This window comes from Maniola jurtina, chromosome 27 (assembly GCF_905333055.1).
Source record: "Maniola jurtina chromosome 27, ilManJurt1.1, whole genome shotgun sequence".
In the NCBI taxonomy this organism is placed as follows: domain Eukaryota; kingdom Metazoa; phylum Arthropoda; class Insecta; order Lepidoptera; family Nymphalidae; genus Maniola; species Maniola jurtina.
This window is the reverse complement of record NC_060055.1, coordinates 3417825-3445487: the sequence shown is the minus strand read 5'-3', so window position 1 is coordinate 3445487 and position 27663 is coordinate 3417825. Positions and strand designations below refer to the sequence as shown.

General features: G+C 38.0%; 2 protein-coding genes across 3 annotated transcripts in view; one reads left to right on the top strand and one right to left on the bottom strand.

Moving 5' to 3' along the window:
* LOC123879050 (cullin-1) overlaps positions 1–20796 on the bottom strand; it is a 33269-nt gene extending 12473 nt beyond the window's left edge. The window contains exons 1-13 of the mRNA XM_045926562.1: positions 20556–20796; positions 16903–16978; positions 16376–16508; positions 8131–8213; positions 6975–7068; positions 6408–6503; positions 5780–5926; positions 4477–4623; positions 4198–4377; positions 3477–3611; positions 2928–3086; positions 1767–1896; positions 443–576 (exon numbers count right to left, since the gene is read on the bottom strand). Of these exons, the coding sequence (XP_045782518.1) occupies positions 443–576; positions 1767–1896; positions 2928–3086; positions 3477–3611; positions 4198–4377; positions 4477–4623; positions 5780–5926; positions 6408–6503; positions 6975–7068; positions 8131–8213; positions 16376–16453 (1383 nt within the window). The 5' untranslated portion in view covers positions 16454–16508; positions 16903–16978; positions 20556–20796. The remainder of the gene's footprint in view (positions 1–442; positions 577–1766; positions 1897–2927; positions 3087–3476; positions 3612–4197; positions 4378–4476; positions 4624–5779; positions 5927–6407; positions 6504–6974; positions 7069–8130; positions 8214–16375; positions 16509–16902; positions 16979–20555) is intronic.
* A 1022-nt stretch (positions 20797–21818) lies between these two features.
* Positions 21819–26814, top strand: LOC123879046 (LHFPL tetraspan subfamily member 2a protein). Of its 2 annotated transcripts, XM_045926559.1 has the most exons (6): positions 21819–22110; positions 22748–22866; positions 23697–23807; positions 24844–24957; positions 25675–25712; positions 25892–26814. In XM_045926559.1, the coding sequence occupies exons 1-6, from the start codon at positions 21935–21937 to the stop codon at positions 25994–25996; spliced, it is 663 nt and encodes a 220-aa protein (XP_045782515.1). In that variant the 5' UTR covers positions 21819–21934; the 3' UTR covers positions 25997–26814. The 2 variants fall into 2 exon arrangements, with proteins under 2 accessions (XP_045782515.1, XP_045782514.1); XM_045926558.1 differs by having other exon boundaries at positions 25675–25955.
* Positions 26815–27663: the final 849 nt, after the last annotated feature.

Below are 27663 nucleotides of genomic sequence, written 5' to 3'. Positions count from 1 at the left end.
TGTTGGAGGACCCCACTTTTTTTTTATGTAACTCCGTTAGGTAAATTTTTTTCTCATAAAATATAGCCTATGTTGTATGACTATTACAATGAATCGATTGACACCTCATTCATCAAAATCGGCCCAGTAGTTTAGGTGCTACGGTGGAACACACAGAATCTGGATACAAACATACATAACATTCATAGATTGCTAAAATCATTTTTTTTTGATATTTCTAGGCTATCTGCAGTTATTTATGTCGACTATAATCAGATTATATGAGTGTGTTACGGGTTGGGAGAAGGTCACTTCATCAAGAGACTCTTCTCCTAGGGCTATCCCTGGCTTTATTGTCCACAAGACAGTTCTTCTATTGTGGCTCTGCTAAAATCATAACCCTTCCTTTGGCTTTTCCGCAGTCGGATAAAAAAAATTATCCTGATGAGACTTTTTAACTCACAACTTGGTTCAGCGTGTCCTCCAATTCAGCTTCTTCGGGGTTCTTGCTGGACTTCTTGAGAAGCAGGTCGCAATACTTCGCGAGCAGTTCCGGGCTCTTTGATGACGAGTTAGCTGCCTTTGTCACTGCATTACCTGACAAAATAGAAGAAAGCTTTAATCTATACATATAATAAAATTGTAGAAAAGTGGTGTCTGTACAATGGAAATATATAAAAAAAAAGTAGCAGGGGTTGTTATTATATCGATGCCGAACCCGAAATTGTAATTAATTTTTTTTTTGTCTGTTTGTCTGTGTGTTTGTGCACGCTAATATCAGAAACGGCTTATTCGATTTAGATACGGTTTTCACTAATATATTGTAGTAAGCTTCACTTAACATTTAGTGTTTATTTCATGTCAATCGGTTCATAAATAAAAAAGTTATGTCAATTTAAAGAATCACGCTGCCCGAAAAGTCACTATTCCACGCGAACGAAGTCGCGGGCACAGCTAGTCCATACTAATATTATAGTGTGTCTGTCTGTTTATCTGTCTATCTGTCTGTCTGCTAGGTTTTCACGACCCAACAGTTGAACCGATTATAATGAAAGGTGCAGAGTTAGCTTACATCCCTGGAAAGGACATAGGCTACTTACTTTTTATCCCGGAAAATCAAAGAGTTTCCACAGGAAACCCATCCGTATAACCGATTTATATGTCAGAGGTAGCTTGCATCCCGGAAATTTACATAGGCATCTGTTTATCCCAGAAAATCAAACAGTTCCCATGGGATTTTGCGAATCCTAAATCCATGCAGACGAAGTCGCGGGCATCAGCTAGTGGAATATAAAAACAGGTCAAGTGCAAGTCGGATTTACACGCGAAGGATTCCGCACTTTCGTAAAAAAATCTCAAACCAGTATAGTAAAAATTTGCAAGTTAATAGCGGACTGCGCCATCTATATGTGATATAGTAAACTAATTATGTTCGTAAACGCATTTTAATTTTTTTTGGTGATGCAACAACAAATTCACGGTTTCCGGATTTTTTCCTTTACTTGTGCTATAAAGGTGAACGCACACTTATCCGAGCCGAACAAAACGAATTTTAGAATTCTGTATGAAATCTCATGAAACCGAAAGATCAACGATGATTCGGAAGATTCGACGCGAGGAAGTGAGGTTTCATGAGATTTCATATACAGAATTCTAAAATTCATTTCGATCGACGCGTTCGGCTCGGATTAGTGTGTATTCACCTTTAGACCTACCTATCTGTCAGAATTCATGATTCCAGGCCAACGGAAAGCGCCCTATAGGTTTTCTTGACAGAAAAAACTTACTGTTGATAAACCGGCCGCAAGCCTTGTCCAGAGCGGCGACGAATCCAGAGTCGTTTACGAAAGCGACCAGAACCAGCGCGTTATACTGCTTGTGCACTTCCAGGATCGTCGATACGTATACTTTCGGATCCTGTAACAATAATATACTTTAGATAAAAATCGAGAATGAAAAACATTTATTTTAAGCAAATACAATTTGTGCAATTTTTAACCCCCAACCCAAAAAGAGGGGTGTTATAAGTTTGACGTGTGTATCTGTGTGTCTATGTATCTGTGTATCTGTCTGTGGCATCGTAGCGCCTAAACGAATGAACCGATTTTAATTTACTTTTTTTTTTGTTTGAAAGGTGGCTAGATCGAGAGTGTTCTTAGCTATAATCCAAAAAAATCGGTTCAGCCGTTTGAAAGTTATCAGCTCTTTTCTAGTTACTGTAACCTTCACTTGTCGGGGGTGTTATAAATTTTTAATTTAAACTTGTTTATTATATTATTGTTTACGCTGCCATAATATCTTCGAAAACATTCATTTAAATTACATGCTGTAAGAGCCATGTTGATCTATATCACACGGACAAAGTCACGGGCATAAGGAAGTGATCTATACATATAATAAAATTGTAGAAAAGCGGTGTCTGTACAATGGAAATATATAAAAAAAAAGTAGCAGGGGTTGTTATTATATCGATGCCGAACCCGAAACTGTAATTAATTTTTTTTTGTCTGTTTGTCTGTTTGTCTGTGTGTTTGTGCACGCTAATCTCAGAAACGGCTTATTCGATTTAGATACGGTTTTCACTAATATATTGTAGTAAGCTTCACTTAGCATTTAGTGTTTATTTCATGTCAATCGGTTCATAAATAAAAAAGTTATGTCAATTTAAAGAATCACGCGCGCCTGAGCGTCCGTGGCTATAATATAAAGCGCGGTCACTATTCCACGCGAACGAAGTCGCGGGCACAGCTAGTCATAAAATAAGTATGTCACCGTATGCGCGCAGTCGCCGCATTTGTCGATAGCGTGTAAGCCCTGCGCGTGTATGTGTTGCTCCAGCAGGCGACGCAGCTCCACCAGACCGTTGGGGATGCGCGCTACCAGGCTGTACATGCGACCCAAGTCGGTGTTCTTATCGCCGTCCAATACTTTCTGTTAAAGTGTCTTACCGTATGCGCGCAGTCGCCGCATTTGTCGATAGCGTGTAAGCCCTGCGCGTGTATGTGTTGCTCCAGCAGCCGACGCAGCTCCACCAGACCGTTGGGGATGCGCGCTACCAGGCTGTACATGCGACCCAAGTCGGTGTTCTTATCGCCGTCCAATAGTTTCTGCGAAATAGGATTTAGAGAATCAAAACCAGGCTGAAAATAAAACTGCTTTTTTTATCGTATCCTAGAAAAGGCAATTTTAGTGGTGTGTTGTAATCGAAGGGACCCTTTTATTAAGCTCTGCTGTCTGTCTGTCCGTCTGTCTGTCTGTCAGCGGGCTGTATCTCATAAATCGTAAGAGAGATGAAATTTTCACGTTTAACGTCTTTTTTAACCGATTGGTAGTTGTGTGCTGCATATATTTTGAAAACTCACTCGCCATATTTGTGTCATATGTCATACCATCATGTCAACTTAAGAGGATCGGCGATTTGTAAATTTTCATACAAAAAGCGATAACGTTTTTCTCCACGTAAATGTACTCCAATTTTGCTCCAAATATGCTCGTACCTGGAACTCAGAGTGGAATATCTCCAGGTGTTTCTCAATGAGCACCCGATCGCAGGTCTTGGCCAGCCGCTCCATAGTAGTTTCGTGTAAGTACACCTGGACGCGTCTCTGCTCCTCTTGTAATCGCTGTTCCGCCTGGAATTGACTTGGAATTAATACTTCTGGATTTTTCTAATCAGATTGCCAGGTTATACTTTGCAGTCAATCAATAACTTTCACTCCTTTTTCACTTTCTTTTCACTTAACGTGTACTCTTCATTTTTACTTTTTTTTACCCGACTACAGCAAAGCCGAAAGAAATGGTTATGATTTTAGCAGTCTATGTATGTATGTGGGTATGTATGTATGTATCCAGATTCAGTGTGTTCCACCGTAGCGCCTAAACTACTGGGCCGATTTTGATGAATGAGGTGTCAATCGATTCGTCGTAAAGGTCTGAGTGACATAGGCTACATTTTGTACGAAAAAAAAGACCTAACGGATATTACATTAAAAAAGTGGGGTCTCCAAAATTTTTTTTTGCTATTGTATCGAGTGGGGTGTCAAATGAAAGAGGAGAGAGCTTCACATTTGGATTTCTAGTTTCTTTTATTATGCTCGCTCGACTTCATACATACATTACACATGTAGAAACAAAAAATATTTTTTACTTTTTAGTGTTTGTGGTTTTTGAAGTGATTTTTTTTTAATTTACATTATAATCTCATAATTCCAGACTCACCTTAATCATATACTCAGTTACAGGGTTATTCCTCAAGAAGTCGGTACTCTCTCTGGTGTAGAACCTCTCAGTGTCTTCCAGGAAGACGGATTCGAAGGTCTCCTTGTAAATGGCCAGGTTCTGACCTCGAGCAGATGGTTCTTCTTCATTGAGACCCAGGGCTACGTAGCAGTTGATGACCTGGATGTGGAAATTGTTAAGCAACGTTAAAGTAGGTTGGTAATAAACAAACACTTTCGGATTTCTATGGGGTAGTGATAATTTTTTTTAATATCTTACCCCAGAAACCAGTCTAGTGTTAATGGTTTCACCATTTCGTTCTCTTTCAATCAGTTTCAGGACGGCGTTGGTCACTTGCTTGTTCAAACATTTGAACAAATTGTCACGCCACGTCACCAATGCTAACTGATAAATCTCGTAGATGCCCTGGGGACAAAACAGAGTTAGTTTATATAATTTATTTGACCATACCTCTTGAGAACCGTGAAAGCTTATTCGGGAACTCGGGGGTTCGATCCTAGACCGTCTCACTCAATGATATTCTCAAAGGTGTGTGAAGACTCCCAGTCTCATTTGGCTAGCGTCTTGGCCTAGTATTTTGAGACGAGAACCAACAATAGTTTGACCAGTTAAGTGAATAGTTTGACAGAATAGCTCGACGATAGGTTGATCGTGATGGTTTTTTTATGTATGTTTCGCTGGCAACCGTCCGACATGGTTATCGGAGACTTTGTATAGCTTAAAATGGCAATTTTTTAACCTTATTCTTCTCAGATTGTCATGAAACAGGTTCTTTATTTTATATAGTGATCGTGATGGTGATTATAATAAATAATTCAACGCGCCTCAATCTACTATAGTACACCCATATAAGGATAGCAACCTTATGCTTATTGGTAGCAACCAGCAACCTTGTAACTGTTCTGAAATGTAGAGCGATTTCAGATCTCATAAAATAAATAATTCAGTGTTCAGCGTAATGCGTTAGTATGGGGAAGCGCCACTAGTGCAACCTTAAGCTACCTTGTCACCGTCTTGTGGTCGACCTACCTTCCTTCCCTCCTCACACTCGCGCTTCACCCAGTGCCTGTTGAGGTACGCACAGATATTGTTGAAGACGCCAATGGAAAACTGACTGAACTTTTTCATTGTTAGACATAGAGACTGAAGATAATTAATCAATATCTGGCTTCAATACATAAATGATTCTGATTTCAGGCAAAATTACAAGCCCCATAGTAAATTTTTTAACTTTTTTAGTGTTTTAGCATAGTTTAAGATCTAAACAAAGTATAATATAATGATCTGTCCAATGTGTTAGTATGGAGAAGCGCCACTAGTGCAACCTTAAGCTACCTTGTCACCGTCTTGTGGTCGTCCTACCTTCCTTCCCTCCTCACACTCGCGCTTGACCCAGTGCCTGTTGAGGTACGCACAGATACCATTGAGAACGAACACTAAGAGGACAAGTATTTTTAGATGTTTTACAGTAAATAATAGTGATGAGCGTAATGCGTTAGTATGAAGAAGCGCCACTAGTGCAACCTAAAGCTACCTTGTCACCGTCTTGTGGTCGTCCTACCTTCCTTCCCTCCTCACACTCGCGCTTGACCCAGTGCCTGTTGAGGTACGCACAGATACCGTTGAGGACGCGGGAGGAAAACTGATACTCCTCCCATTGTTTAGTGTAAAATGCTAATACATCCTCGCCCATTAGGTCTGCTCCATTCTGTAATAAGGTTTTATGGTATTAAAAACTTTAAAAAAGAAACGTATTCAGTACCTATCTTAACATGGGGTCTTTCAAGGGGCAGACCAACAAATTCCTGAAAGGCCGGCAAGGTTGACATGTGTAGTTTTTTTCTCTCTCTCGTCTAGCCAATGTCAAGTTTGTAGTTATTTACAAGTTAGGGAAACTATATGTATAAGTATGGACTTCGTCTGTGCCGGCGCCCGCCGACATACACGCGGCGCCTCTTTAGAGCGCTTCCCAGTCAGTTCCACCACCAATAAACACCAGCAGAACACAAAAACCGGCCACTTCTAACAAGAAAACACTCCAAAAGGCACAACACGTGCGCCAGCAATCGCCACCACAGACGAAGTTCACATGTGTAGATAGATATTGGTAGGTATTGATTCTAATTTTTTTTTTCGCTAGGTTATTAACGCATTCCCTAGCGAAAAAGAAAAACTAACGGTAGATGTACCTTGAGTAAATTAATAAGATAGACCCTCAAAAACTCGCGTAGCCTTTTGTATAGTTCCAAGCCTACCAACTGCGCGCCGCCTTGCACTTGACCACCCTGCAAAAAAGAGAAATTGACTTAAGAGGATCGTCTAGTTGTTCATACAAAAAGCGATAACATTTTTACTCCCCGTAGCCCAATTTACATAATTTTTAGAAATGTTGTAGATACAATGAAAAACTATGCTCCAACGTTTTAATATTAAAGAAATATTGCTTATGTTAAAAGTTACTAGCGTCTAAATATTCATATTTTTGACCTAAAATCTTTCTTGAGTATTTTTTTTTAATGTAACTAAATTAAAATACTAAAAAAATAAAACGTACGGGCCAAAATTAAGGTGTACTGAATTTAATGAAATCAGAATTGTCTAATTTTTTAAACATTTATGGGGAAATGCTATACTCCGAAATAATATTTCATCTTAGACTGCATCATCACTTACCACCAGGTGAGATTGCAGTCAAGGGCTAACTTGTAATGGAATTTAAAAAAAAAGAAGACAAATAAATAAGATGTATTTCATACCTTCCTGCCGCTGCCATAGTTGGTCTTGTTCGAGTTTGATCTCGACATGGGCGAATTATTCTGGTGTACTGACGTACAATAGTTGTATACATGCCTGGACATTGGATTAAAGATTTTATTACACCAGAGCTTTAACGTATTATATACTAACTGACGCCCGCGACTTCGTCCACGTGGATTTAGGGTTCTCAAAATCCCGTAGGAACTCTTCCGAATAGGTAGGATGTTCCGAAATAAAAAGTAGCCTATGTGTTAACCCATAGTATAATACTAGCTGTGCCCGCGACTTCGTTCGCGTGGAATCAGCGCGCTTTATATAGCCACGGACGCTCAGGCGCGAGGCGTGTAGTACGTACTCTGTACGTTAAAAATGTTCGCCGGGATTCTTTAAATTGACAACTTTTTTATTTATGAACCGAATGACATGAAATAAACACTAAATATTAAGTGAACCTTACATTAGTAGCTTATATTAGTGAAAACCGTATCTAAATCCTTTGTACAGACACCACTTTTCTACAATTTTATTATATGTATAGATATAACCATTCCGATTGCCAGCTAAATCCGTTCAGTAGTTTTTGCGTGAAAGAGTAACAAACATACACGCATACACACATACGTACAGACAAACTTTCGCCATTATAATATTAGTGTGATACGACGCAGCTCACAAACAATATGATAGCACTCGTATGGCCAGGTTTGCATACATACACATCTATGTTTCTTATTACGAAATACTTATGTATTACTAGCTGATACCCGCGACTTCATTCGCGTGGATGTAGGTTTTTTAAAATTCCCGTAGGAACTCTTTGATTTTCCGGGATAAAAAGTAGCCTATGTGCTAATCCAGGGTATAATCTATCTCCATTCTAAATTTCAGCCTAATCCGTCCAGTAGTTTTTGCGTGAAGGAGTAACAAACACACACACACATACAAACTTTCTCCTTTATAATATTAGTGTGATTATAAACCTTAACACTTGAACATAAAATTTTATAGGGTTCCGCACCCGAGGGGTGCCAACGGGATCCTATTACTAATGGCCACCATGAAAATTTAAAAATAAGAGTTGTTTCTTGTACATTGGTACGGAACCCTTCGTGTGCGAGTCCGGCTCGCACTTGACCGATTTTTAGAAAAGGATACGTGTAAAAGTCCATGTATCTGTTACGGACTATGTGCTGTCTCCTGTATACCAACTCGATGCCCTCTTGCAGATCGCCCCATATCTGAAAACAACAAACAAACAGTCAATAACATTATTTTTGAAGGTTTTTTTTCTCTCTCTCTCTCGTTTGGCTTTACAAAGATAAGCCAATGTCAAGTTTGTATTTATTTACAAGTTAGGGAACGCGCGGCACCCCTTTAGAGCGCTTCCCAATCAGTTCCACCACCAAACACAAAAACCCGGCCACTTTTAACAAAAAAAAAACACTACAAAAAGGCAGAGCACGCGCGCCAACAAACACCAACACAGACGTTCCGTGTTGAAGGTTTATCTGACGGCTAGACTACGAAAAACCGGCCAAGTGCGAGTCAGACTCGCGAGCCGAGCGTCCAGTACTTGGGTATTTTTTTCGCACGATAAATCAAAAACTATTATGTATTTAAAAAAAAAACTGTTTTCTCGGAGAAACGCGTACGCTCTTTGCCGGCGCTTTAGACCTTCAGGGTTAAGGTTTTCACTCGTACTATGGTTTAGTTCTCAATTTGCGGTAACAAGGTCGTATGGGCCGCGTATAGAGCCCCTCTTACGCATTTAAGGGAGAACCTACTTGTTTACCTTTTAAATCATTTAAGGAAAAATAGATTATGTATACCTAGTGCGCAACAGGTTAAGATGGCAACCGGGGTAGGGACGTCCCGCTAACCCGCACAGCACCCGCGTTAAACCGCTGCGGGTGAGCGCGGGTGACGTGCGAGGTGTCCCACGCCTTGTACCCCGATAGCCATCTGAGCCTGTCGCGTACTATACATAGCCCATTTCCTTTGGTGACGTAACTCATCTTATAAATGACTAGCTGATACCCGCGACTTCGTTCGCGTGGATGTAGGTTTTTTAAAATTCCCGTGGGAACTCTTTGATTTTCCGGGATAAAAAGTAGCCTATGTGCTAATCCAGGATATTATCTATCTCCATTCCGAATTTCAGCCAAATCCGTCCCGTGGTTTTTGCGTGAAGGAGTAACAAACATATACACACACACACACACACACACACACACACACACACACATACAAACTTTCGCCTTTATAATATTAGTGTGAAGTATGATTGTACACCTGTGAGGTATAAATTACAAGTCTAATGTCTTTTTATCACGTCCGTTGTGTAATTTACACGCACTTACTTATGTAATCGCCACTGTTTCTGATTAACACTTTCTTTACATCGTCACATAATCACTTTATAGTGAGTACATTTTGAGAACTCTCTCGCCATATTTGCTCTGTGTGTCAATCTGTCATGTCAAAAGTACGTTATCTTTAAAAAAACCGGCCAAGTGCGAGTCAGATTCGCGCACTGAGTGAGGGTTTCGTACTCGGGTATTTTTTCCAACATTTTGCACGATAAATCAAAAACTATTATGCATATAAATAAATAAAAATCTGTTTTAGAATGTAAAGGTAAAGCCCTTCATAAGCCTTTCATATGATACCCCACTTGGTATAGTTATCTTACTTTGAAAGTTGGAAATATGTACTAATTATTTGTTCATGAACACATTTTTTTTTTGTGATGTAACCACAAATTCACGGTTTTCGGATTTTTTCCTTTACTTGTGCTATAAGACCTAACCTCCCTGCCAAATTTCATGATTCTAGGTCAACGGGAAGTACCCTATAGGTTTCTTGACAGACAGACATTCAAAGTGATCCTATAAGGGTTCATTTTTTCCTTTTGAGGTACGTAACCCAAAAAATCGTGCTATCCGAGAGCTTTAGTAATTTCGATATTTAAAAAACCCAAAAAAAAACTGTGAACGCAAAGCAAAATGAATTGGGTTTAAAATTGTCTACCGCCAAACGGCATTGTGAATGCCGTTGTACATTGATCGTGGCTACATCTACGCTTAACGGGAAACGCCGTTGAACATCGCGTTATTGGTCGTTAATGTGGCCGGGACATTATTTTGAGAACTATCCTAATATTTAGATACCTAAGACTTCGTCTGTGTTAGCGTTTGCTGTCGCGCGTGTTGTGCCTTTTTGGAGTGTTTTTTTTTTTTTTTTGTTAAAAGTGGCCGGTTTTTGTGTTTCACTGGCGTTTTTTGGTGCTGGGGCGCCGCACGTATGTCGGCGAGCGCCGGCACAGACGAAGTCCATACTTATATAGTTTCCCTAACTTGTAAATAACTACAAACTTAACATTGGCTAATCTTTGTAAAGCCAAACGAGAGAAAAAAAAAGATACCTAAACCTACTTAAATTGCATTACGCGCCCAAGTGCCCAAAATCTCGTTTATATAAAAAGTTAACAACCAACCGATATTTTTAATGCAGCACTTGGAATCATGCCAACGGAATGCTAGCGTTTTATGAATAAAATCCTCTATGACTTACATTTCGGACGGTTTTGAGTGAGCTATATTTAGGCATAAAGTGAAAAGTGCTTAAAAACTGTACGTGTAAGTATTTACGCGGTGTTTAAGAGGGCTCTCTCCGTCACTCGTTTCATACAAACGTAGTTCCAATTTCATTTGAATATTAAGCAACCAAAGTCCATGAAATTTTGCAGACATATTTTAGAAACTACTATCTATGTCTGTGGTTTTCCGGATTTCAGTTAAAATATTCGTTTTCAAAGTTACGCGGTCTTAAATATTTACATACAAATCTTTGAGCCCCTGTAATTTTAAAACTACATATTTTTAGAAAAATCTAAAACACCACAGACACAGATATTAGTTTCTAGAATATGTCTGCAAAATTTCATGGACTTTGGTTGCTTAATATTCAAATGAAATTGGAACTACGATTGTATGAAACGAGTGACGGAGAGAGCCCTGTTAAATAAAACCGGGCGTGGAATGCCACCCATATGCATGCTAATAGGCATTCCTTAACCTTCAGGCCCAAAATGTTGAATTCTCATAATGTTGAATCCAACAAGATAAAGTTGAAAACTAAAACCCGACTGCGATTGTGTTAATAAACGCTGAAATATTATAGTAAAATTGTTTTTCTGTCGCTTGGTATATTTTAATGTTGTAGTACATATTTTATATTTACCTATGAACTCAGAATTTTCTCCTCTTTCATTTGACACCCCACTCGATACAATAGCAAAAAAAAATTTTGGAGACCCCCATTTTTTTCATGGAATATCCGTTAGGTCAATTTTTTCGTATAAAATGTAGCCTGTCACCCGGACCTTTACGACGAATCGATTGACACCTCATCAAAATCGGGCCAGTAGTTTAGGCGCTACGGAACACACAGAATCATCCAGATTCTGTGTGTACAAACAAACATACATAGACTGCTAAAATCATAACCCTTCCTTTTGGCTTTGCCGCAGTCGGGTATAAAATGTTGGATTCGCAAAATGTCAGTTCCCAAAATATTGAATTCGACAGACATTTGAAATACATAGTTATAAAGTAGTGTGACATGAAGTTGTTAATTTTTCAATTCTCATGTTTCATTTATAGTTCTATTCTAGTTTTCATATATTTAGGCACGAAGTTGCCTCAAAATTTGCCCTAAAATAGAGATTTTTTAAGGGTCATAAACTTTCAAAATACATACATTTGCCAAATTTATTATTTTAGCGCATAGATAATGGAGAGATAAATCAATATCTGGCTTAGTTTTAGACCTAGTATAGACATGAGAGTTCTCCATGTTCTCAAAGGTGTGTGAAGTCTGCCAATCCGCATTGGGTCAGCGTGGCAGGCTATGGCCTAAACCCTTCTCACTCTGAGAGGAGACCCGTACTCAGTAGTGGTGCGGAAATGGGTTGATCATGATGGACCTAGAGAATAATCACACTTCACACTAATCACATCACACTAATATTATAAAGGAGAAAGTTTGTATGTGTGTGTGTGTGTGTGTGTGTGTATGCTTGTTACTCCTTCACGCAAAAACTACTGGACGGATTTGGCTGAAATTCAGAATGGAGATAGATAATATCCTGGATTAGCACATAGGCTACTTTTTATCCCGGAAAATCAAAGAGTTCCTATGGGATTTTAAAGACCCGAAATCCACGCAAGCGAAGTCGCGGGCGTCAGCTAGTAGAATAATATGCGTAATACGTTAAGTCTCACACACGAGTCACTGTGGTCTGTGACCCACTTGTGATGCAAACAATCGCTCACGTAGGTAGTAAGGTGGGTATTCTAGATTATAATTTCGCGAAACGCCGTTAATTTATGTAACTGTATATATATTTCTTTGTTTTGCGTTTTGCACAACACGAGCGACGCAGATCGGCTCGCACGTTTATGCCGGGACTCGACCGCGAAATGAGCGAGGTCATTAATGAGTCCGTTTAACTCGCAACGATAATTTCCATAGTTGAGGCTCGACCGCGAAAGAGCCTTCAACTATGGAAATTGTCGTTGCGAGTTAAAAGGACTCATTAATGACCTCGCTCATTTCGCGGTCGAGTCCCGGCTTTAGAGGTCGCTAAGTGGGACAATTGCAAATCGCTTGTCTATTTCATACAAGCTCCCTTACTAAGCGAGCGTTTTGACGTTTGATAAAAAGTCACTGATGAACCCCTGACCCAGAAAGAGGGTGTTATAAGTTTGACGTGTGTATCTGTCTGTGGCATCGTAGCTCCTAAACTAATGGACCAATTTTAATTTGGTTTTTTTTTTTGTTTGAAAGGAGGTGGTTTGATCGAGAGTGTTCTTAGCTATAATCGAAGAAAATCGGTTCAGCCGATTGAAAGTTATCAGCTCTTTTCTAGTTTTCTTATAGAGGTTTTTGTTACGGGGGTTTTTTAAATTTTAAGTTATTTGACTAGTAGTTATCATCTCTATACGTGATATCACGATTCATTTGCCGAATTTCGATAGTGGGGCCGAATTCATTAGGAACTCCTACTTCATTGCCAGGACCGGATCTATATAAGGGCTTTTTGGGCTGCAGCCTAGGGCTCTGTGGGTATAAAATGCCCCCAGCCTCCATTTGTTAACGAAATGGACTAATGAATTATTGTAAATTTAAAAAAAAAAAACTGGCCAGGTACGAGTCAGACTCGCGCACCGAGGGTTCCGTACTCGTTACCGTTCCATTATAATATTATGTAGATTAATTCAATTCGTTTTATTATCGTAATGTTATAGTGATCAAATAAAAAAGTTTTTCTTTTCTTACCTTAAATGGCAATAAGTTGATTGTCTAACTAGGCAGGGCCCCAATTAATATTAGCCCAGGGCCCAACAAACCCACGGTCCGTCCCTGTTGATTGCGTTAACTAAAGCCAATTGATACACGATCTGACGTATGGCATATTATTGTAAATTGAATACTCGAAAAAAGCAACCGCCGAGTTTCTTGCTGGTTCTTCTCGGTAGGAACGGCATTCCGAACCAGTGATAGATTATTTTGACGATTCAAAAGCACTTGTAAAAGTTTAATTGAATAAAAATATTTTGAATATTTTTTTTTTTGAATTGACGACGTCAGAGCGCCGACACAGACCGATAAATCATTCATCGGGTCAACCGAACGCCGCTGATCGATATACGACTATTTTTGTACTAATCGACATTGACCATAACTTTGTTCTGTCTGTCTGACGTCTAGGTAACATTTATGACCTATTAGAATCAACATTCTAGATGATGGTCGCGACTTCGTCCACTTGTATTTATTAGGGTTCCGTACCTCAAAAGGATCCCGTATAGGATCACTTTATTGTCTGTCTGTCTGTCCGTCTGTCAAGAAAACCTATAGGGTACGTCCGGTTGACCTATAATCATGATAGGCAGGTAGGTAGGTCTTATAGCACAAGTAAAGGAAAAAATCCGAAAACCGTGAATTTGTGGTTACATCACAAAAAAAAAAAAATGTTTTTCAATTTTCAAAGTAAGATTACTATACCAAGTGGGGTATAATATGAAAGGGCTTTATCTGTACATTCTAAAACTGATTTATGTTTATGTTTTTATGCATAACAGTTTTTGATGTATCGAAATAAAATGTCGAAAAAAATACCCGAGTACGGAACACTCGGTGCGCGAGTCTGACTCGCACTTGAACGGGGTTTTTTGAAGATTCTGTGGAAGTTTTTCATTTTCTGGGATAAAAAGTAGTTTGCTGCCGTCCAGGTTCTTAGCTTTATCCATGAAAAAAAATGAAAGAAAAAGGGAATGAAAAAAATGAAGCGTAGTGTGGGATGCCCTCCAGCACGATGGACCGACGATATAAAGCGTCTGGCGGGAAGTGGCTGGATGAGGAAGGCTCAGGACCGGGTGTGGCGTTGCTCTATAGGGAAGGCCTATGTCCAACAGTGCACATCCACAGGCTGATGATGATGATGATGATGATGATGAAAAAAATATTTATCAAATCCAACCTGAGCGAAGCTGGGCGGTTCAGCTTGTTAATGACATTAGTAAGGTGCTTGTGTCTACTGACAGTTTGTTGGTTTGTATACTTCAAATGCGAGTTATTTAGAATTATCCTACCTTATCTCAAAAACGATATCAGTGCTAGACAATCAAAGAACTTTTGTTTCATATATGTATTAGATGCGTGTTTATTATTATAAACAGCGATAAAGGCAGTCCTAAACAAAGATTGAAACTGTAAGCAATCCAATGAATAATACATATTGTCTATTGGTATAATAACCTAAGGCTTTTTAAGTGATACCACAAGTGTAAGTTAAAAATTTATAACACCCCCGACAAGTAAAGGTTACAGTAACTAGAAAAGAGCTGATAACTTTCAAACGGCTGAACCGATTTTCTTGGATTATATCTAAGAACACTCTCGATTAAGCCACCTTTCAAACAAAAAAAAAACTAAATTAAAATCGGTTTCTTTCGTTTATGAGCTACGATGCCACAGGCAGATACACAGATACACACGTCAAACTTATAACACCCCTCTTTTTGGGTCGGGGGTTAAAAACAGCGATAAAGGCAGTAACAAACAAAGGCTGAAACTGTAAGCAATACAATGGATAATATTGTCTATTGGTATAATAACCTAAGGCTTTATAAGTGATACCAAAAGTAGAACTATTAAGTAGATACTTTAGAATCGGTATAGACCTAACTAGCCGATGCCCGCGACTTCGCTCGCGTGGAATTCGGCTTTTCGAAATTCCGTGGGAACTCTTTGATTTTCCGGGATAGAAAGTAGCTTATGTGCTAATCCAGAATATTATCTATCTCCATTCCAAATTTTAGCCAAATCCGTCTAGTGGTTTTTGCGTGAAGGAGTAACAAACATACACACACACACACACACACATACAAACTTTCGCCTTGTATAATATTAGTGTGATTCGGAATGGAGGCAGTGCACAAGCGTTTTCCAAGCCCTAGTGCACACGTGATTGGAAAACCTGTATAATATCGTCACGTTCAATCGCACGTGCCTTGTGGGAAGCCTGTGGGGCACGTCTTATTCAATACAACTAGTTAATTGGATCAAATTATCGAATTCCATAGTAAGTGATGAAGATTTAGGATCTTTTGTTCTAGATTAGCATATGAAAATTATTATGACGAGAAATCGATGATATTAGGTACCAATATTAAGTAAAAACCGGCCAAGTGCGAGTCAGACTCGCGCACCGAGGGTTCTGTGCTCTGGTATTTGTTCAGACATTTTGCAGGATAAATCAAAAACTTATTATGCATAAAAATAAATAAAAATCTGTTTTAGAATGTACAGGTAAAGCCTTTTCATATGATACCCCACTTGGTATAGTTATCTTTCTTTGAAAATTGAAACACATATTTTTTCTTGCGATGTAACCACAAATTCACGGTTCTCGGGCTTTTCTTTGTTTGTGCTATAAGACCTAACTACCTGCCAAATTTCATGATTCTAGGTCAACGGGAAGTACCCTATAGGTTTTCTTGACAGACAGACAATAAAGTGATCCTTAAGGGTTCCGTTTTTCCTTTTGGGGTACGGAACCCTTAAAATCACGATCAAGTATACCTTCAAGTTTGCAGCCAACTTGAAGCGACGACGACCAGTCTTCTGGACTTAAGACTAAGGGTGAGATCTATAGGGCGCGCTCTGCCTTTGCTTACACTTAAGACAGAGTTAAAACGAGACAGAGCTATATCTCTCACATAAATCTGTCTCGTTTTAACTCAATCTTAAGTCAGAGCAAAGTCAAAGTGCGCTTTATAGATTTCAGCCTAAGACTTCTGGACGCCTTCAAGTCCTTTAGGAGAACATTTACCTGATCCAGGTCAATCGGGCGCGAGGGTGGCGGCGGCTTCAGCGCGTTGGAGCTGGTGGAACTCATCTTGTCACTCATGTATTGCACCGCGGCCCGACGCTCATATACGATTCCACTACGTCACTTGATTACATCAACTATACCTTCAGGTTTGCAGCCGACTTGAAGCGACGACGTCCAGTCTTCTGGACTTAAGACTAAGGGTGAGATCTATAGAGCGCGCTCTGCCTTTGCTTACACTTAAGACAGAGTTAAAACGAGACAGAGCTATATCTCTCACATAAATCTGTCTCGTTTTAACTCAATCTTAAGTCAGAGCAAAGTCAAAGTGCGCTTTATAGATTTCAGCCTAAGACTTCTGGACGCCTTCAAGTCCTTTAGGAGAACATTTACCTGATCCAGGTCAATCGGGCGCGAGGGTGGCGGCGGCTTCAGCGCGTTGGAGCTGGTGGAACTCATCTTGTCACTCATGTATTGCACCGCGGCCCGACGCTCATATACGATTCAACTACGTCACTTGATGCACGGCAGTTGTTATTTACAATAACATAGTTTGTTGCTAGATTCTGTTGAGGGCACGGTTGCTTTGTTGATGTCTGGTTTCTGGAACAAAGGAAAATATACTTTATTAGCCGATGCCCGCGACTTTGTTCGCGTGGATGTAGATTTTTATTAAATCCAGTGGGAACTCTTCGATTTTCCGTGATAAAAAGTAGCCTATGTGCTAATCCAGGGTATAATCTATCTCCATTCTAAATTTCAGCCATATCCGTCCAGTAGTTTTTGCGTGAAGGAGTAACAAACATACACACACACATACAAACTTTCTCCTTTAATATTAGTGTGTAGTGTGATGTGAAGTGTGATTATACAACTTAAGTACTAGACGATGCCTAGGATTTAGTTCCTAGGGTTTGAGCCTTGAGATTTTTTAAAAGATCCTGTGGGAACTGTCTAGTTTCCCAAGATGCAAAGAAGCCTATGTCATTCCCCAGGTCTTTAACTATATATCCATGCAAAACATGCATGTCTAAATAAAATAATTTAAAACAAATAACAAGAAATGTTTCACTTCTGACAAATGATATAATTTTTTACAGTATTTCACACTTTACACTTAGTAGTTATTTCAATTTTTAGGGATCTGTAGCAAAACAAGGAACCTGAAAGGCCGACTTTCAAGTTAGTAGTTTTTTTATTATTATTCAGGTACAAGTTAGCCCTTGACTGCAATCTCACCTAATGGGAAGTGATGATGTAGTTTAAGAAGTAACGTGGAATTGGTATAGCAATTTTTATTAAACCCGGTATGGGTTTGTGTTTTGGTTGTTGGTTTCTGCGCTACACAACACTGCATCGTACCGGAGAGCTAAATCGCTTGGAGGCACGACTTTGCCGGTAGGGTTGTAACTAGCCATGCCCAAAGCCTTCCAACACACCAGACCAGAGGTTTAGTAATTACTAGCTGACGCCCGCGACTTCGTCCGCGTGGATTTAGGTTTTTCGAAATCCCGTAGGAACTCTATGGTTTTCCGGGATAAAAAGTAGCCTATGTGCTAATCCAGGATATTATCTATCTCCATTCTAAATTTCAGCCCAATCCGTCCAGTAGTTTTTGCGTGAAGGAGTAACAAACATACACACACACACACACTCACACACACACACATACAAACTTTCTCCTTTATAATATTAGTGTGAAGTGTGATTACATTCCAAAGATCTCCCAGGAATCGAACCCGGGACCTCACACTAATAAGACCCCAGCCCTTACTACTGTGCCAGGGAGGTTGTCAGCTAACCCTACAGAACCCTACTTTAAACATGTTATGACACACACTTGGCCAGTTTTTTTCAGTGAAAGTTTACACAATAATTACTTCATTATAACCAATAAGTCATTGTGATAAAGTAATAAGGAAAATGTTGCAATTGTTAATTACTTGAGTACTTATCAATTGGCACATCATGTTATATATAACTGTCTTATACTATTGCATACCTGCAGGGTGCAGTAGAAGTGGAACGAAACAGTTTTTAGTTTTAACTTTGTCATTATAAACCCACAATAAACCCATCGCCAGGCCACTACTGAGAACTGTCTCCTCTCAAAATGAGAAGGGTTTAGGCCATATCAACAAGTGATATTCAAAAAGTGTACAATGTTACTTATCCATACTTATATACTAGTATTATTTAAAATATAATTGTGAATGTGTGTCTGTCTGTCTGCTACATTTTCACAGCCCAACTGCTGAACCGATTTTAATAAAATTTGATAAAGTCTTGGGATACATCCCAGGGAAAGACATAGGTGTTTTATCCCGGTAAATTAAAGAGTCTGTATGGGATTTAAAAAAACTTCCACGCGGGCAAAGTGGGCATCCTCTAGTTTTGAATAAAATATGATCTGACTTTGACTTTGAAAGGCTTTTATAAACAAACTCAATGTTTTAAAAACCTGTTATTTTCAAGAGTTCAATAACTTTGTGTACCTAGTAAGATAAATTATAAGTTATTCAAGGTGCTTTAAAAAGGATATGTAAAAAAATACTTCCTTACTTCAACCAACATTCAAGGATGTTATTTAACTGATATTAAAGATTTATGGTTCAACTGTTTAGCTTATGACCTCACTAAAACGTCTTTAGAAGGTAAAAGACCATGGGGTTTTATTCCTGATAGTGGCAAAGCAGGAACTTATAGTATGTATTATGATTTATGAGCTGATACCTGGGACTTCATTCACATGGATTTAGGTGTTAAACCCTGTGGGAACTGTTTGATTTTCCAGCATAAAAACTAGCCTATGTCACTCTCCAGGTCTTTAACTAAGCCCATGCAAAAAATCACTTCAATCTGATGCTCTGTTGCTATGTGATTGAAGGACAAAACAACAAATACTTTCACATGTAGATAATAATCCATACTAATATTATGAAGGTGTGTACTGACACCTATTCATGGCTCATCAGCATTAAAAAAACATTAGGCATATGGGTTTTTGTATAGCATGGATGTGCAGTCAGTATTCTTAGCATCATTCTACGCAGGCATGATTTTTACAGCAAGTAATTAGATTAGACTAAGTTATAATGTAACATTTTTAGTTCCATTAAAAAAAAATGGAGTTAATAAACATTTGACTCAACTCTATATGTGTGACACTTACAATTCTTGTAGGAATATCACAGTAATATAGTATAAAACGTAATAAAACGTAATATAAAACGTAATAATGTAGTAAAATTTTTGTTTTTGTTTTTGCTTTATTATTTATGTAATTTACCTATTTTCTGTTTTTTTCCTATGTACCTTCTTATACCCGGCTATTATGTGTTTTAATTTTGTGATAACTTTTCGTTGGAGACTGTTGTGGTGTGTGTGCTTTGTATTTGTGCTGCCTTTTGTTTATTTTTAATACTGTTTGTCTCCATAAAAAATAAAAAAATATGTGATATACATAATAAAAATTAAATTAAACTAAGTGAGTAAATAAAAATAAACTGTATTTATAAAATAAACTCTTTGTTTCTATTATCAAATCACTTGCACTATTACACAAGTCTAAAATTAAACTATGTCAAGAGAACAATCGAAACCTAACTGCATTTCTAACAAAAACTGGCTCAACAACAGTTAAGACCATTCAAGCATGAACTGTGGTATTAACATATTGGCTTCGACAGTTGTCTGGTGAAAAAAGTAAAACATTTTCGTCACCTAACTTTCTAAGTAACCCTCTTTGAAAACCACCATAATACTTGGCAAAACTGCAGGAAAACGGATAATTATGCGTAATAATCCGTCTAATCTACAGAAAAAGTAAAAGTATCACAAAGGAATCAGGATTTTGCAACGAGCAAGGGCAAATTATCGTGTTTTTTTTTCATACTTCCTTTACCCATCTACGACTTACCTTTTGGACGACTTAACAAAATAATAACATGGCACCGTTTTGAACACTAAATTAAATACTTAAACTAAAGATTTCACGAATAAAAAAATGGTAAAATACACTGATTTCATCACTTAAACGAATATTCAATACATATGTTTGTACATCACCTGGATTTAACTGTCAATTGACAGATATAACACTACAAAATGAAAATCAACCACCAACCACTTACTATTTTCATAAGTTATGTACATTTTAAATTAGTATCATTATACTTACGTAGCGAGCACTCTTTTTTACACTGTCATCGACCACATTTTACTTTGATATTTTTAACACTGCACAAAACAGTAACACGTAAAAACCACTCCATACAATATCTTACAACTTTTTGTTAATTAAATAGATCTCATAGCTGCGAAATAAAGTTTTATTAGGCCCTGAATCTATTAATTATTTTACGATTCACGCAGTCACTTCTTCAAATGAAAAGACATCCGAGAAAGAGCAAGAACTAGAGCATTTCTCTGTGAGAAACTGAGACAGCGATATTGATCAATAGTTGTTGTCAATAGATACTAGATGTCGCTAGTCTATAAGGTAGCGTTCAATTTAATTTTTATTTTAACCATGCCTGCGGTAATAATTCCGGAACATGTAAAGGACAGTTAACAGCAAGAAAAAAAAAACAAATTGTCTATGTAAGCAATGGCCGACTAAATTGACAGATGACATTTCAATTGTCCACAGACCAATAACATATAGGATAGGAGGACTTCGTCTGCGATGGCGTTTGCTGGCGCGCGTGCTGTGCTTGTTTGGAGTGTTTTTTTTGTTAAGAGTGGCTGGTTTTTGTGTTAGTTGGTGTTTTTTGGTGGTGGAACTGACTGGGAAGCGCTCTAAGGGGGCGCCGCGCGTATGTTGGCGGGCGCCGGCGCAGACGGAGTCCATACTTGTATAAATTCAATAACTTGAAAATATCACAAACTTGACATTGGCTAATCAGAGTAAAGCCAGATTTAAAGAAAAAAAAAAAAAAAAAAAAAAAAGGATAGGAGGTCAATTGTCAACAACAGGGGGGTGAAACTTCCATAGAACCCACTTTATTAAAATAAATGTATGGAAATTAGCGCCAGCTATAGGACATGTTTCTAAAACTAATTCAAAAATAGTTCTCAGGTTTCTAATAGATGGAGACACCTTGCATCTACTCGACGTATGTACTACGTCGAGTGTTTAAAGTTAAAACACTCGACGTACGTATGTTTCGCAACAGAATAAATTTTTAACGTTAAAGATATTTTATTCTGTTTGGCGGATTAGAGCAAAGAATATTAATTTTTCTTTATTATACTATAATAGTAAAAGTTCAAAACCTGGGTCTATACGTATAATTTATGTTCAAAACTAGTACAGCTCCATCTAGCGAGAGGTCTAGCGCCAATTGACGCTAGCGCCATCTATAGTTTGCGTTTTGAATTTCTGAAAAATTACAACATAGAGTTGCATATCTATATCTGGTCTATACGTATAATTTATGGTCAACAAAAGTTTGCGAATCGCATTGTTGTTATTTTTAATTTTAAACTAATTCATTAATTTTTTAACAAAACATCTACCAAAACTGGTGCTAAATATCCCAGGGACGATAAGTTACAATGTGCTACGTAATTATTACCGGTCGCAGCCTAGCATGGCTGCTGTTGAGTTTGGTTGCGTTTATGCTAATTTTAACCGGTATCATGACGCCAAAGTGGCTTTTAGGGCAGCCCGTTGTATTAAATGAGAAGAATGTCACTAAATTCTACGTCCCAAGCGTTGGGATATACAATAGGTTTGTGTTTTTATTGACGTTTTACTGGTAGTACACAGAACATTACTTCATTGTTGGAAGGACTAGCTGGTAGGGCTGGTGTTACAAAATGCTTATTGGTGTTAGAACTAAGCCTTATCGTCTTAAGACACCTACCTCTGGCAGTATAGTCGTTGCACGGATATCCATGCCGCCGCATGTGAACTTTTACCTTAAGAACCTTCCCACAAGTCCCAACAACAACTGTACAAAAGTTCAATTCATTTAGTTGATAGATATGCAAGCGCAGAGGTACTGAATACTTATATCAAATGTTTCGATAATGAAGTTTTTACACAGATTTTTATAAACCTTATTGAAAAATTAAGTCTTTTTACACTACTAACTCTAAAAAGAAGTGCAATGTTTTCAGGATTCATGTATTTTATGTAAGTGAATTTCTTTATCCCATCATAACTTCTAAATTCCTGAACGGATTTGGGTGTATGTGGTATCATAAGAATCCTTACATCGTCCCGAGTGAGACTGACTATATTTTTTTTTTAAATACATAAGTATGGCTTCAGTTTAAAATGTGTAAATTTTTACATTAATTTGATTTCTGGCCGTGCAGTGTTCTTAATCTTTTTTTAAATTATGACTTGTTAATGAATTACAGATGTATACGTATGAGACATGACCATTACAACTGCGCTCCATTCTCGCTGTATGGACTGGCTACAGATTCTGAGGTGTACCCTAAGCCATGGAAGGCGGCTTTGTTCTTCTTGTCTTTATGTAAGTGCAGTATTTTAGACTTAGATCTTTGTATGAAGTATTTTGCTAAAGCTATAGCGCCGGCCACACAAGGCTGCGTATGCGTCGCGTAAGCGTAGTCGTAGGACGTAGCATTGTGTTGTAATGTATGGAACTGTATGAGATATGGCATACCACTTGCATGGCGTGAACATTCGCGTAGACGTAATGCGTGCAGTTATTCACGCGCGTCACAAGCAAATGTCACGTATACGTGCGCGCGTGTCCCAGACTAGGACGCAGATAGTAGTTAAAGGCCGATTCACACCAATTACGTACACGTGACACGTGCGTAGTGACGCGCGTAAACCCCTAACACACCGGGTTACGCATACGTCCACGCATTACGCAAGTGGTGTGCCCTGTTTCGTACAGTTCCATACATTACAACAATGGTACGCGCTATGTCTACTCTCTGGGCTGGCTTCCGCATTTAAACGTTTCTGTCTGTTGTGGGTGCATTGCCCTTCACAAAGTCTTCATTCCAGTTATCCAAGCTTACTCCAGAAGCCAGTAGACCACCCAGATACAAAGGGCTTCATGGAGTGAGGTGTGGGATCTCAAATGGCACTCACCTCTCTTTAGAATAGAATAGAATAGAATAGATTTTTATTCAGAGACTTTTACAAGTGTTTTTGAATTGTCAAAATAATTTACCACTAGTTCGGAATGCCGTTCCTATGGAGAAGAACCAGCAAAAAACTCGGCGGTTGCTCTTTTCAACTGTTCAATTTACAATAATATGCCATACTATACAAGCAATTGAAGAAGAATTAGATATGTATAAATTCATGTTTGGTACCTGTTTCTAGGTGCAGCTATACAATTCGCAACAGTATTAGCAGGTGTTATGGCGTGCTGCGTCCAGTCTGTTTTTAAGAAAAGTGTTATTTCACTGGCGGGTGCTACACAGGCTTTGGGAGGTTAGTAAAACACAGATTGTTGACAGACAGACAGTTGGGATGTAGTTGAAATAACTGCAAAGTAACTGTCAACTGCCTGCACAGTCGTTGGCTGCTTAATTTATAACAAGGATCAGAATGTGGCAATTAGATAGCTTTTATGACATAAACATCTGCTAACATAGTGTTGAAAATTCAACACTATTATGGTTATATTATGGGTTGGTTAGGGTTAGATTATGGGGGGGGGGGAGTAAACCGGTAAGGGGGTAAGGGGATTTGTGATTTGTGTAGTTCATGTGGACGAAATCGCGGACATATACAATACTAGTTCTTTGATAGTAGACAACCCTAAGTCCTAACATGGTCGGAAAGGTTATGAGCTAGTATAGATGGAGAGGCAACTTCTTGGTCAATATAGCGGTAGGTTTTTTTTTTTTTATTAACTATCAAATATTGAATGTTTCACAATCTGCTTTTAACATGGTAATCTGGTGTTTGACAACTAGTCAAATCAGTATCTTTTATCGAACGTCAAAACGCGCGCTTAGTATGCCAGCTTCTATGAAATATTGGCATGTGACGTCACAAAGATTTGATGTGCTTTTTTAGATCAGTCGATAATTTAAAATTGTTATTACACTTAAAACTAACAAAGGACGTTAATTTTTTGAATACCCTCTAAGTCTAAGAAATAAATTATTTTTAACATAGGCAAATACCCTGTAATTAGTGTATTATTATCTATACTTCTATACTAATATTATAAAGAGGAAACCTTTGTATTTTTGTATGTTTGTATTGAAAGGCTCAAAAACTACTAGACCGATTTCAAAATTTCTTTTACCATTACTTAGAAGGATTCTTCCGAATCCGTATAGGCTATATTTTATCCCGGAAAATAGATAGGATTTTTCGTGGTAGTGTCCACCCGTCGGGGCGGGTCGCTAGTTATTTATATGATCTTTTGGAGTGAACCTTTTTAACTGTACTACTATGTATTCTGAGGTTATGCTTGTAGTATATCATTAGTACTTATTGCTGTTTTTATCTCCAGGTTTCTTTGGCGTGCTAGGCTTGCTCCTATATCCCTGGGGTTGGGGATCATCCAGGGTCAAGCGTCTGTGTGGAGAGTACTCCGAACCTTACATTCCTGGAGAATGTTCTATTGGTAGGTACATTTTATTTTATGAATAGCACATTTTGATTATAACCCAATTTTTAAACTAAATATACCATAGTTTTTGATATATATTTAATCACTCATGTCTGAGAACATGCCCCTGGTAACTGAATGGATTAGTATAAATAATTCACTAAAAATATTCATACTCACTTCGCTCACTCTTGATAACTAGATGATACCCGCGACTTCGTCCGCGTGGATTTAGGTTTTTCTTAAACCCTGTGGGAACTCTTTGATTTTCCGGGATAAAAAGTTGCCTACATCATTTTCCGGGTTGCAAGCTATTGCTGTACGAAATTTCATATAAATCAGTTAAACAGATGGGCTTTTAAGAATACAGTGGGAACTCTTTGATTTTCCGGGATAAAAAGTAGCCTATGTCTGTCCCCGGTATGTAAGCGAACTCTGTACCTTTCTTCAAAATCGGTTAAACTGTTGGGCTGTGAAAAGCTAGCAGACAGACAGACAGATAGCGAGACACACTTTCGCATTTATAATATTAGTATGGATCACTCATGTCTGAGAACATGCCCTAGATAACTGACTGGATTAGTATGGATATTTCAATAAAAAATATTCATGCTCACTTCGCTCGTGTGAGCGAATTTTATTGAAATATTTTTATTTTTTTTATTGAATATGTTTATGTCGATGATTGTATAAAGATTCATTCAATTAAAAAAAAATCGTATTTTCCTACAGGATGGGCGCTATTTGTAACAGCTACAGGCATAGCACAGATATTCCTAGCTAGTGCATTGTCAAAAACCGCTGACAAAGCGGCCAATTCCGACAAAGTCCAATTCCAAATGGACGAAGGCAACCAACTGATCTGTATCGCTTGATTACGCCATCTATCGGCCGAAGATTGGAACTTCCTGGTAACATAATAAAATTATAAGAAGATTGCGTAGCACAAATATTCCTAGCTAGTGCATTGTCAAAAACCGCTGACAAAGCGGCCAATTCCGACAAAGTCCAATTCCAAATGGACGAAGGCAACCAACTGATCTGTATCGCTTGATTACGCCATCTATCGGCCGGAGATTGGAACTTCCTGGTAACATAATAAAATTATAAGAAGATTGCGTAGCACAAATATTCCTAGCTAGTGCATTGTCAAAAACCGCTGACAAAGCGGCCAATTCTGACAAAGTCCAGTTCCAAATGGACGAAGGCAACCAACTGATCTGTATCGCTTGATTACGCCATCTATCGGCCGAAGATTGGAACTTCCTGGTAACATAATAAAATTATAAGAAGATTGCGTAGCACAAATATTCCTAGCTAGTGCATTGTCAAAAACCGCTGACAAAGCGGCCAATTCTGACAAAGTCCAATTCCAAATGGACGAAGGCAACCAACTGATCTGTATCGCTTGATTACGCCATCTATCGGCCGAAGATAGGAATTTCCTGGTAACATAATAAAATTATAAGAAGATTGCGTAGCACAAATATTCCTAGCTAGTGCATTGTCAAAAACCGCTGACAAAGCGGCCAATTCCGACAAAGTCCAGTTCCAAATGGATGAAGGCAACCAACTGATCTTGTATCTCTTGATTACGCCATCTATCGGCCGGAGATTAGAACTTTCAAATGACATAATTATAAGAAGATTTGTCACAACTTCTGACAAATAATCTTGAGCTGGCAATTCCATTTCCATTTCACGAATGTAAAGGAAATCTAAACATTCTACAAATTAGAGTGTTAGCTTTATAAATAAAGTCTATACTTTCGTGTTTGCGTCAATATTTTTATACAAAAGTCATTTATTTCAATAATTAATTAACTATTATTAGGGAATAGTATATGTTTTTCATCATACCTATTTGAAAAATGAAAAAAATTGGCATTAGGGGATATCGGGAACCAAATTCTATGTTGTTCTTATGGGAGTTTGAGCTTTTTCTCATCTGATTACTCCGCGCCCTTGCTTTAATATGTTTTATTTTTTTTCTCATAGGCAATGATGAAAAATAGTGTGTATCACTTGGTGTCAAATATTTTGTTTTCGGTCGGCGTACCTATTAAATCCCTTGCTATGCTTAGGATTTAACTTAAGAATCCTTTATTTCGCTCTGAATTCAAAATTACGCCCTAGAGGAACAAAGAATCAATTTGGCCCCTTTTAACACAAATAACTATATCATCTTCCCGTTGGTAGCCATAAACGCCTTAATCAACAAAATCTTATGGATTATCTATTAATTATTAAGTCACACATTCAGGTTATAAGATTTAGAATTTGCATAATATTTTGTTACCTATTATAAATATTTTAGTTTTATCAGAACGGACATGACATAATCAACACTGCCATAATATTAAATTTTAATTTGATATGTACTATAGTCTTAAGGTGCATCCACATTATGTAAAATGTTATATAACTTGTATTGAATAACATGTCTACACTCTTTAACATTGTTATATAACATGATTGCTATCAATGTTACGTATCCATGTTATATAATGTTATTTAGTTTGGACACTCCAATATAATATCACAAATAAAATAAGTCCATTCGCGAATTGTAAACCATAGACTGAAAACTTGACTTCCATATTTTTATTTTTATAATCTGTTTTATAATAATAGTATTAATTGTCTCTGCCTTAGTCACAGATATATCAAAGATATAGAAATTCCTTAATACTCACATAGTAATATAAGTTTTATATTTAG

Coding starts and splice junctions, on each gene's coding strand:
- LOC123879046 (XM_045926559.1), top strand. CDS start 21,935: ATGTGCTACGTAATTATTACCGGTCGCAGCCTAGCATGGCTGCTGTTG. Junction 23,808..24,843: donor TGCTACACAGGCTTTGGGAG/GTTAGTAAAACA, acceptor TTTTATCTCCAG/GTTTCTTTGGCGTGCTAGGC. Junction 25,713..25,891: donor CAGCTACAGGCATAGCACAG/ATATTCCTAGCT, acceptor TGCGTAGCACAA/ATATTCCTAGCTAGTGCATT.